Source organism: Sander vitreus, chromosome 15 (genome assembly GCF_031162955.1).
Source record: "Sander vitreus isolate 19-12246 chromosome 15, sanVit1, whole genome shotgun sequence".
Taxonomy (NCBI): Eukaryota; Metazoa; Chordata; class Actinopteri; order Perciformes; family Percidae; genus Sander; species Sander vitreus.
In genome coordinates this window covers 20,877,556-20,889,355 of record NC_135869.1, presented here as the reverse complement: position 1 = coordinate 20,889,355, position 11,800 = coordinate 20,877,556, and the positions used below count along the sequence as shown (strand labels likewise).

At 37.6% G+C, this 11,800-nt stretch overlaps 1 protein-coding gene across 4 annotated transcripts; it reads right to left on the bottom strand.

The window, feature by feature from the left end:
* Positions 1–456: 456 nt before the first annotated feature.
* On the bottom strand, positions 457–11,762 carry il12rb2l (interleukin 12 receptor, beta 2a, like). Of its 4 annotated transcripts, none has more exons than XM_078268961.1 (15): positions 11,358–11,758; positions 10,765–10,860; positions 7,868–8,015; positions 7,598–7,749; positions 6,870–7,012; positions 6,511–6,649; positions 5,732–5,808; positions 5,406–5,643; positions 4,274–4,468; positions 3,956–4,069; positions 3,662–3,808; positions 2,727–2,888; positions 2,321–2,387; positions 1,879–1,984; positions 457–1,649 (listed from the first exon to the last, which is right to left on the bottom strand). In XM_078268961.1, the coding sequence occupies exons 2-15, from the start codon at positions 10,832–10,834 to the stop codon at positions 1,272–1,274; spliced, it is 2,136 nt and encodes a 711-aa protein (XP_078125087.1). In that variant the 5' UTR covers positions 10,835–10,860; positions 11,358–11,758; the 3' UTR covers positions 457–1,271. The 4 variants fall into 4 exon arrangements, with proteins under 4 accessions (XP_078125087.1, XP_078125088.1, XP_078125089.1 ...); XM_078268963.1 differs by lacking the exon at positions 2,321–2,387 and adding an exon at positions 2,425–2,532 and having other exon boundaries at positions 1,559–1,649; positions 11,358–11,761; XM_078268962.1 differs by lacking the exon at positions 3,662–3,808.
* Between the last annotated feature and the right edge of the window lie 38 nt (positions 11,763–11,800).

Below are 11,800 nucleotides of genomic sequence, written 5' to 3'. Positions count from 1 at the left end.
TCTAGTAAATAATTCATTGAATATGCACGTTCACCATCCGACACTGGTGTGTTTTGTATATGTGTCATGTTGTTGGATAAGGTGATATGTGTTGTATATTGTGGCTTCATGTGTTTTATTATTAGGTGTAATACTTTATTGTGGCTGTGAGATGACTGTATGGGAACTGTGCTGTTACATATTCTACCATATTCTACCAGAATGGCTGTGTTGTCACTAAAGTGAACTACTGTAAATTAGTGAGTTAGAAACTCTGCAGCCAGACCCTTATTAAAATTGTTATGCAATCACATATGACAGTTGCACGTATGTCTAATGGACATTTTACGTATCAAAGTATAAAGTTTACGGTACGGTAGGTTTTTTGTAAACTAAAAATTATGGATGTGGATAATTTGCCTATATAGGGAAATAATAACATGAAATAGCACCTGATATGTCAACATTTACGTTCAGTGGGTTCAAAATAGCAACAATTCTTGTAGCTTTAATAGGTTATATGGGCTTTCTGCCACATTCAACAAGTGCATCTGGAAGTTAGTTTTTGCCTCTAAATGTCTGTATTATACTTCTAACATTCAAACATACAAACATCTGAAATACTTACACATATGATTATGAATATGAGCAGCTGCTGTCAATGTCAGTGACAAATAATTCCTGACATACTTTATATTGAGGCTCCAGGTTGGATCAATGTGTAGATTATAAAGAAATTACAATTTACGCACCCAGTAAAAAAACAGTTTGTCGACCTGTTATTTTTGCCTCTTAAAATGCTACTCACAACGAGGCTCAACATAAGACATCATTGAGATAAAGCCAAACAAAATATAAAAACAAACAAATACAAAAGGGGAAAGTGTGGGGTGGTTTCTAGCTCACTCAGTAAGAGTGTTTCTCCCATGTTGGCTGAGTCCAGCAGCAGTGCAGGGTTCAAATCCAACCTGCTGCCCTTTGCTGTGTGTCATCCCTCAGCTCTCTCCCCCTTTCATGTCTATATAAGTAAAGGGAAAAGACCCAAAAAATAATCTTAAAAAGGTGAAAGTCAGGGTAGATAGAACTGGAGGATTGTTATTAACTTCAGAAGATAAAGCTCTCCCATGACCGGATTCCGCCCTCCTGGGTCCTGCAGAGAGAGGATACGAAAGTCTGTCCAGACGGTCATCATCTAAAATCACACCAACATTGAAAATTTTCTGCACAATAAAAAACAAACAAATACAACACATATCTGAGATGAATGTCCACAAGCCAACATAGTGAAAACATCAAACCAGTATTTCAAAAGCAGTGGGCATGAAGTGCTTTTCGTAACCCGACGTTAACTGTTCTTCCTCTGTTGAGCTCCAACAATCTTCCCTATCCCTCTCCTCATCTGAGTCAACCATTTTGCTGTACTCCTCTCTTCGATATCTGTGGTCTGTCCTATGACACTCCTCTGTGACAGCTTCCTCCCTCTGATCATCCTGGCAGTCCATCTGTAAGCACCCATCTCCAACCACTGGCCTAGTTAATCTGTCAGTGTCGGTGGTTTTCTCCAGGGAGGACTTAAAGGCCCAGGGCTGGATTTCCACAACCTCCAACAGAGAGATCTTGGGATGTGGCTCATAGACCGGAATGCAGATCCATGCCAATGAGTCATTAGTCTACAGGGAGATCACACACAGATCCAAGATTTTTGTTGTTGTTGGTAATGCACAGTAACAAACTAGGACTTGACTACATTAGTGAGCCTGTAGTCGTTAACAGGATAAGCAGTTGAATAGCAAAACAATGGCATTACTCAGGATCAACAATTAGTGGAAACCCTGTTCCAAGATTAGACTAAGGCTCACAGAAGACAAACAAGTCCTATCATTTCAGTCAGTCTCTCACCTGGTGCATCATGTGTCTGAAAATGTGGCTGTTGCGCGCATCTGGCACTTTGTCATAGAAAAAAGGAGGCACCAGTGGACATGCTTTGTTTTCTCCTCGACAAACACTGGCAGACACATAAGAAAAACAAACATAAAACTCATAATCACATTAACTCACAATCTTTAAGATCAAACATTTGTATGTTAATGTTTTCTTAACTTCAATGTTAAATTTAATATAGTTTTTTCCTGTCCATCACTGAATAATTTGCTTGTAAAAGTATTTCAAGTGTTATTAAAGATTAGTTGAGAATGGATTACACCAAATTCTTGTGCAATAGTCCAAATATTTACCAACAAAAACAACTGTACCACAGCTATACATCACTCAGAGATAGGAGAATATAGCTTCAGAAATAGAACATCATTTATAGACAAGTTGTTTAAGATGATTATCTCACCTGCAAAAAGCAAGAACACATATTACAACCACAAAAAGGATTCCAAGCACGACTGCTATTAAGAGCGCTGAAAAAGAGCAATGGACGTAAAATGATTAATTCACCTGAACAGCAGAACCTCAGAGCAACAATATTTGAGGATTGGGTTGGTTGTCTCTCCGAGCTCCTGCAGAAGCTTGTAAATTGATGCTGGAATCTTTGATGTAATAAACCTTTTTTATAATCAAGAACAGTGTCAACGAAGTTCCTTCTCCACACATCAGCAACACAGTGCTGCAACTTAATTTACCACGCACCTATTATGTTATTAGAAATATCAAATCACAACTCTTAAAAATCTTTGTCATACAGCTCATCCTAAGCTTATCACATTCAACAAGAAAATAATTAAGATGTGATGTAATACCGAAATCTTCGTGGTGCTTTGTTTTGAACTTTGCAGTGGCGTTTGCTCCAGGCCCGGCTGCAGTCACAGCTCTTAGCCGCACCTCATACTCCTGTCCTGGACTGAGATGCAGCAACTTAAAAGTCTTATTTTCATGCTGTAAGGATGCATTCACATTGTACACTAGAAGAGACACATTGTGTGAAGTGAGGTTAAGTAACAAGAGACACACCAAACTAAGTATACTACTGCTTTAATTAGCTTATTACTACTTTTTTTTTCTTTTGTATATTCACCGCTATGCATATTTATTTTGTCATTAAATATATGGAAGGTTATTTAACAAAAGTCTACAGTCATGCTAGCTGCTCTGTAAGGATATACTGTACACAGGAGTGTTTTGAGGTAAATGCTAATGCCAACGTGCTAACATGTGCAAAAAACAACATGCTGATGGTTAGCAGGTATAATCAGAACTGGTTTGGAAGTTCTAGTTATAGAGAATTTTTGGTATAAGGTATAGCGTTTTCATTATTTTAGATCACGCTAACATTTGATAATTAGCACTAAGAACAAAGTACAGCTGAGGCTGATGGAAAGTAGTTTTGCAGGTATGTAGTCATAAACCAAATTTGACCTGCTAGACGAAAAGTTACGTGTTTACCAAAGTAATTAGAACTCATCCTGAGGTGAACATGAATGTATGTACCGAATTTCATGACAATCCACCCAATAGTTGTTGAGGCATTTTACTTAAAGCCACAAATGTAACCCATGGTGGCACTAAATAAAAAGCCAGTGGATCTAGAAATACATCCTCTGGAATCTATGAATTTCTGTTACAAATTTCATGGCAATTCATCCGATAGTCGTTCTTTGCAAAAATCACTTGGGTTTCCTATGTTTCTTTAACCAATTACTACAACTGTATAATATATTGTTGTTGTGTAGCCTACCGTTTTGTCTGTTTACTCCACTGTCTACTACTACTTGATAGTATAGGATCAACCCATTCTGCTTGGAGAGGGGAATAGACTCCCAAAACAGGTACACATGAGTGGCAGCAATGGAAAACACCTTAAATGATGGCACGCTGGAAGGGGCTGAAAACAATAATCAATCAATAAATGAGGATGACAAGTTTATTCCATTTAATACGAGGAGAATTAAATTAGCTAATCGAAGTAAAAAAATAAATAAATAAAAAAAACTTTTAAAAGGCAGCCCAAAACCAAAGCATAAATACTTACTTCCTTGAAGTGAATATCCAATAACTGATGATAGGTGATGAACTTGAGAACTTGAACTGCTGTGAGATACTGTGAACAGCGACACTTGGTAGGGTGTGTACTTTGTATATTGACCTGTAGGTGGAGACACACACCAGAGTTAAACAGCCAGCACAAGTCTAACCTTAAAAGTGATGGTTTTCTTTAAATGGATGTTCTACAGTATATCACTTCCTGGGGCTACTCAATCAGATATTTAAAATATTTAAGCAGCGTTGTATGAGTAAACTTTTCTATTTACCGCTTGTATTGCTATGAACATATCCAAATCAAACAGACCTTTCAAAAACCCTGTTGTTTGGCTTTTGTTTACTTTGACCCAATCAAATCCTTGGCATGGAGGACTTCCTGCTTGTTTGTATTGCAACACATATTCCTTCAGGTTGTCTAAAAGCTGAGAGGGCAGATCCCAGGACACATTGAGGTGCTCTTCATTCATCACGAGGTGAAGAGCTTGCTCGTCTTTCTCTTTACCTTTGCAAGAGACAAAATGCTTGTTAGTTCTGATGAGCCGGAAGAATAGGAGAAATAGAAATGAAGGAATTAGAGAATCACATCACACAAATATAGAATTATTGCAGCATCATTTTCCAGAGAGAACAGTCACTTTAACTATAACTTTCAATTTAGTTCCATTTCAGTGCTGTATTCACAAAGGCTCTTAGGACCACTCCTTAATGGCACTGAAAGTTCCTTGTTAAGGTTTTCCTTTCAAGACCTATTCACAAAACTGCTCAGGGAAGCTTTTACTCCTAAGCCTAGATTTCATTAACAAACATTTGAGATATTTTAGATATTGTGTCACAAATTCCATATGTAAAACAAAGCAAACAATTTTGCCTTGTTTTGTGACTGAACAAATCTTCATCCTTTGATGAGGTAATTCTACGTTCTGTTAATGGCCATAAAATCAGCTTTATTTATGTAGTCCATTTGGTGATTATTTAATGTACATTTAATGAGACACAATGACCAGTCAAACAAATGTGGATCTGAAGAGTGCATTTTTGGTTTAAGGAATAATTCTCAGCTAAAATGTCTCAATTGGGGAGCTGATTCTTATTAACTCACCTGTCATCAAAATTTGCTTTTATAGGTTCATTATTGTTCTATTTTTATAAACCGCTGACGTGATGATGCAGATTACGTGCAGCATTTGACTGATTGTGAGCAGATCCTAGTGACTTAGGAGTCCTCCGCACTACCATTTCTTACTTTTAATTTAAAAACACTTTGTGAATAACTTTGACCAAAAACGTAGGACTGACACAGCCCTTATTTTTGGGAGTTTTTCCAAATACAGCCAGCTACTTTTAGCCTCAGGAGGTTTTGTGAATACGGCCCCTGATACAAGTCTTTCCACACTTTTACTTACTACTTTGTACTCAATGACAGTCTGGACAATTGATACCTGGTATTGGCATAGGCAGATAAGAAGGCACTGTGGCACCATGCGCGTTGTAGGCAGACACACTGACTGATGATACATCCTTTAGAGAGAAAGTGAAGTGGCATTGCATTTCATCACACAACAATCGCCCCCTTGGCTCAGCTGTGGACATATTCACCAACACGGCAGTGCTGTTATTGTAAGACAGTCTGACTTCATATCCCAGAATGAGGCCGCAAGCCTGAGATATAGGAAGCGTCTGGATGAGATGGAGAAAAAGGAGAGCGAGGGGTGAGTCTGCATAAAGTGAGACTCTGGTTCATTATTTCACTCATTTGTTTACTTACTTTCCAGATCAGAACACAGTCAGAGCTTGCCTGGGATATCCCACAGTCCTTCCATACATCCAGCTCTCCTACAGGGGCTGAACAAGAGAGGAACAAATTAGCAAGAAAGAGAGAAAATCAGAGAGATGATGCAAAAAAACAGAACCCAGTGCAGGTTTGTGGAATTCAGTGGTTCATAGTTTTAGCATTGAAAATGTTTATTTTGTTTAGTGGGAGAGACGGAACTGTTAGGATAAATTAGGATAGTCCTTCTAGTTTCATGTTTGCATAATTACTGTCACAATACTGTACATATTGAAACAGTAAATATCTGTATGGTATACTATGAAGGTACAGCTAGCGGCTGGTTAACTTAATTTAGCATAAAGACTGGAGGCAGGGAAACAGCTAATCCACCTGTCAGCACCTCTAAAGCTCACTGATTAACACGTTATATATATATTATTTGTGTAATCGGTACAAAAAATGACAATTGTATGTTAACTTCCTGGAGTCTCCATTGGTTGCCTACGACTGTGTCCCAGCTAATAAATAGTACTGCACCTAAACACTGTAAAATGTCAACACTTTTTTGTACGGATGATTCATATTTAGTGTACTGGTGAGAGTGGTAACAATCTTCTCCTCAATCCTCAGTATGAAATCAAAAAAGCCTATTTCTCAAAATTCCAAACCGTTAAAATCAACCTATAACAAAGAAACTATAAACATTTGTCAAAATTCCTCAAGTTCTTTGCCGATGATAAACTTAAGAGACCACATCACAAATGAAGACCAACCCGTCTCTGTGCTTCGTATTCTGTGGGTTGCACTCCAGTCACTCAACAAGCCTGGGACACAGGAACAGCGAACTTGAAATTCATAGACTGTGTTGGGCTGGGGACTGTCAAATGTATAGCCAAGGCTACCCACCTCTTCCTGTGTGGAAAGGAAAAAGACAAGCTTGAACATGCATTCAGTTGACAAAACTTTAGTCAATCAACAATACACAGTTTTCCTTTTTTTCAGGACATTAATTGATTAATTTATTCCTTTATCAGCACTGTCTCCTCAATGTCAACATACTCCATTACAAAGTGTGGACTACACTGAGAGGAAGAATAGGAAAATTGTGGGAGACAAAACCTAAACCAGACACCTCAAGCCAGTCTTGGTCTGCCTCTGTCCGATGTCGGACATAACAGCTTCCCAAAGAGAGCAGCAGCTCATCACAAGTGGAAATCCAGTCAATCTCTAATGACTCCTTATGGCTCGATGTGACTTTAGGAGGGGGCGGCTTCACTAGAAACAGATACACAGAAACATCTAATATGAAATATCACTTAAATCAAAACTTATAATTAGGATATAAATGACAAGTCAGCACCATCTTTTTTTTCCCATTGAAATGAGTAAATTATTGTGATTCTGGTTGTCAGAAAGGCATCGAGTGATATGATATGAGGGAAATATCTAATTGCGATTATTTTGACTGATATTGTGATTGCGATATGATTTACGATATTGGATGGAATGACAATGTTTGTATCATTATTCTCATTTGCATTGAAAAATATAAAATATTTAAAAATAACAATAATCATAGTGTGATTTCTGCGACGATCTTTACCAAACAAAGATTTTTTCTTTACTCTGTAGGATACGATTTGTAGTATGGGACATCTCTGCAGCAATTCAGAATGGTATGACACATATTTTGCCTATAACAAATATTGCGTCCCCCCTGCAATTGGGATATTGCACAAATCCATATTGCAATTTTGATAAAATCGTATTAATTGTGCAGCCCTAATTATTATTATTATTATTATTACTGTTGTTGGTGGTGTCTGTATTCATGAACTAGAATGTGCAGGACTGACTCACTGATATCTGCTGTATTAAACACAGCCTCCAGAGATTTGGCAGAACCATGCTGGTTCTTAGCCTGGACCCACACACGAAGTTCTTCATGACTGGGGAAGTGTTCACGCTGGATAATCCCAAACAAACTGGGCCCATTGATCACATGCCCCTCTCTAAAGAGAAGACAAGCAGAGTAAAGCAAATTCAAAAGGCTTCTCCTAAAGTTATCAGATTATTGTCAACAAAACTTTAAAGTTGTCAGATGAAGGAATATGTTTTTATCATGTTTACTCTCTATTTGCTGTCCCCCAGTGCAGGCTGTAGTTGGTGGTGATCTGAGGATCCGGCCTTGCATCCCAACTACAGTGGATATCTTCACAGTTGTTTGTCTCACCACATGGGATAGAGCAGTCAGGAAGAGAGGGAGCAGCAGGGGGACCTGAAGAAACAAAGAGCGGAAGGGATAAAAAACAATGAAAAGCATAAGACCTTATCTCGTAACAAACTTCAACTAAAATTGAACATTAAAATCTACATGAAGGTAACATTTCTTGCAGGCCTGTTGAATTAGGCTATGTTAGTTTTAGGTAGGTGTACCAAAAAAAGTTGGTAATGTAGTATTCCAACCATGACATTTGAAAGACCCCTTGGGTTTGGATTTTCGGTTTTGTCTATTGTATTGTCCAAACCAATACATGCAGCTCAATTAGATGACGGAGTAGAAAAAAGCAGTGAAGTCAGTGACAGTGGCACAGACTGAAATATGTAATCCAAAATGCTCCCACCATGAGTCACAACAAGCAAAGGTACTGGCCCACTGTGACAAACTTCCAGGATATTGTGAGTCACAAAAAAACGAATTACGAAAGAACAGCTAAAATAAAAAAGATGCACACAAGTAGCCTGAAGAAGTTAAAATAAACTACGCTTTGCTGCTAAAAACTCTAAAATCCAACCATCCAGTATTGATTTACTGTCAGTTTGAGCAGTTTATATATATATATATATATATATATATATATATATATATATATATATATATATATCTCTGTGAGAGAAGATTAAAAGAAGAACCTAAAAGCTGAAGACTGATCTTCACCACAAGACAAATACAAAAAGAATCCAATTCAGTCATGCGTGTATTCGCCCATGCCTGCAAACACATACACCCCTTTTTTCCTATTCATCACAAGACTGTCACCTTCACCCATTTCTCGAAAGCCTACAACTTAGCAGTGATCAATTCAATGCCTGCACACAGTATGTTGCAAGAAAGCACACCGTTAACAGGAAATGAGCGCTTTAATACATCTGTGTGAAAATACACCCTTCTCTTGTCACCACTTCCTCTTCCATGTAGAAAGTAATGCATTATAGGGTCAGTCTACAATTGAGAAAACGTATAGGCATGTGCCCTGCATATATTAACACAAAGAGCCCTTCATCAAAACATGTAAAGCTTGATGTAATGCCTTCAGTGGGAGAACAACATGTGCTACACATAAAACACCTCATTCTTTATCAAGTTAGTTTTGAACAACACAACCTTCTTAAGTAGCAGTATCACATCATAGAAGTGCATGAAGCATATAGAGATCTTCAACAGGGCATGCTACGCACTCAGGCAAAGCAGTATTTAGGAGAGTGCTACTTGCCGACCTGTGGATGAAACCAAATCCAAAAAAATTACTACAGCTCTTGCGAAACAGGGTGGCAACTAACTCCAGACCTGTCAGCATCGTAAAGGACTTGGGTCTTAAAGACGTACTACGGTTGGCATGTTCTGACCTGTCTCATTGCCGTTGAGGGGGACAGTAGTTTTCACGCATATAAAGCCTGTACGACACGGAGAAAGCAGCCCACTGGAACAGCTGCAAAGTGCAAACGCTGTCTCATTAACCAGTGATCACTGGACGTCAGTGAATAATCTTATTCACTCTATTCTCACTCTATTAAAAATGATTTAGGAGTTACTAAACACTATATTGACTCTGGTAAGGATAGGGATTTTTAGTTTTTTAGTTAGGTACTTGGAGGAATTGTGCAATAATGACAGATTCACACATTTTTCTTTTGTTTACAATAAACACAAATACAAATCTTAAAGTCAAGTTCATAAAGTCACTTTCTTTGCATTCATTTGATTCACAATCAAGATACACTGGTAAAAATTCCATTGTTAATATGTACTTAAAAACGAAAATGAAATGAAAAATAATAGAATTTTAATCATGTGATAAAATATGCGATTAATCACGATTAACTATAGAAATTCAGCGATTAATTGCGATTTAAAAGGAATAATCGTTTGACAGCCCTAATTTTTTTTTTATTACCTGTTTCATCTCCTCTCTTCCTGTATCTCTTTTAATTTGTCTAACTTTTTCACTTTTATCTTTTGATGTTGTGTGCCCTTATTGGTGTGTGTTTGTCAGTGTGCATGGGTCTGTGTTGTGTGTCCCCGTTTGCTTTGGACCTGAACTGGGTTGGTTTGTGGGTGGGTAGGGAAATTGTGTCACGTACTGTAAACATTTAAAATTGAAATATAAAGAGTTGGAAAAAAAACATGATTTATAAAATCATGCCAACCAATATTTTAATAGCTTGGTATTCTATGCAATAAAAAGGTATAGGCTTTAGTCCGGCCACACGTTATTGTAGGCAGAGTTCAATATGCAACTTAATTTGATGCTATGATTTTATGTAGTAGGGGGTCCCTGATCCGTCTCTCTCTCAGTTAAGGGGTCCTTGGCTTAAAAAACGTTAAAGACCCCTGATCTACTGTGTATTTTGTTGGAGAGAAGTTTGGTAGTGGTAGACAAAGTATCTAGAGCTTTAACTTGAATAGTGCTATAAAAAAAGCTTACACAAGTGCTGTAGCTGATTGAAATGGAGCTAATTTGACATACTTAATCTACCCTTGGGTAGTTTATTCTTTAACAATACATAATTTCTTACAGGCTGATCATGTATGTTGTATGTAAAATCAGACAGCACACAAAAAGCAAGTAGTAGTATTATATAGCTGTTAAATAAATGTAGTAAAAGGGCAATATTTCCCTCTGAATGAAGTAGCACAAAGCTAGGAAAGAAACATTTACTGTGCGAAGTAGGCTAAAGCACCTAAATGAAGAATTTAACTTATACAGTATATGAGTAGCATGTTCACAAGCACTGGATAAGCCTACCTGGAGCAAAACAATTTGGCAGGATGACCAGCAAGATGGACAGACGCCACCTTGTCCGAAATGTGGCCATTACATTTGGACTTAAGCCTCTAGGGCCTGTGGAAAACAAACACATAAACACACATACACACAGAAAATGTATCAACCACGGAGGCTATATCCTGTGACATAAACACATTCCTCAAATCCAAGCACTGTTGGTGTTTTTGACACAGTAAATGTTGTGAGCTACTAACACGTGCCTCGAAACCGATCGAAACATAGGCTCCTGCAGATTCTGCAGTTTGACATAGGTTAGCCTACTGTAAAACGCCTCACGTTGAATGCCGACAGCCCGTCTGTCATACACACATTACTGTTAGATGTACTCAAATGTAAATGAGACAATAAAGATATAAGTGGTATATTATTAGCATATGAAAGCACACAGCACTCAGTATAAGTGTAAGTAGCCCAACCCGGGAGTTCGTATCTAACGTTAAATACTGTTCTGTCTCAAATTATAGCAAGCTGTTTTGTTCTTCAATATTAGCTAACTATCAATAGCTATTGACTATACAATGTATAATATAAATTGACTATAAATTACTTACCTCATTATGAGACACACCGGAGTCTGTCGCGCATTCTGCAGCGATATTAACACAGTTTACAAAGAAAGTTTGTTGTTAAACTCAAATTGATAGTTCAGTTTTTACCAGATAGCCCCGCCTATTTCTGGAATTACCAGTGACGCAAACAAACACACTCACAAACACATAAATGTGTAACATCATTTCACAACAATGTTACATATCCATGTAGTTTTCTGTATCATTCATTTTGAGTACGTGTCAGAAACGTTGTATATTTGAATGTATTTTTTCAATTAGTTGTAGAAAAAAAAAAAAAAAAAATACATCCATGTACTCAACCAGAATCGGTTTAGAACCATGTTTAGAACAGTAGTATAAAGGATCTTTGACTCAACCTGTTAGCCTACTTCCTGCTCTGACTGCTGTAGGTCCAAAAACATAATCGGCTACATTTAGCAGTA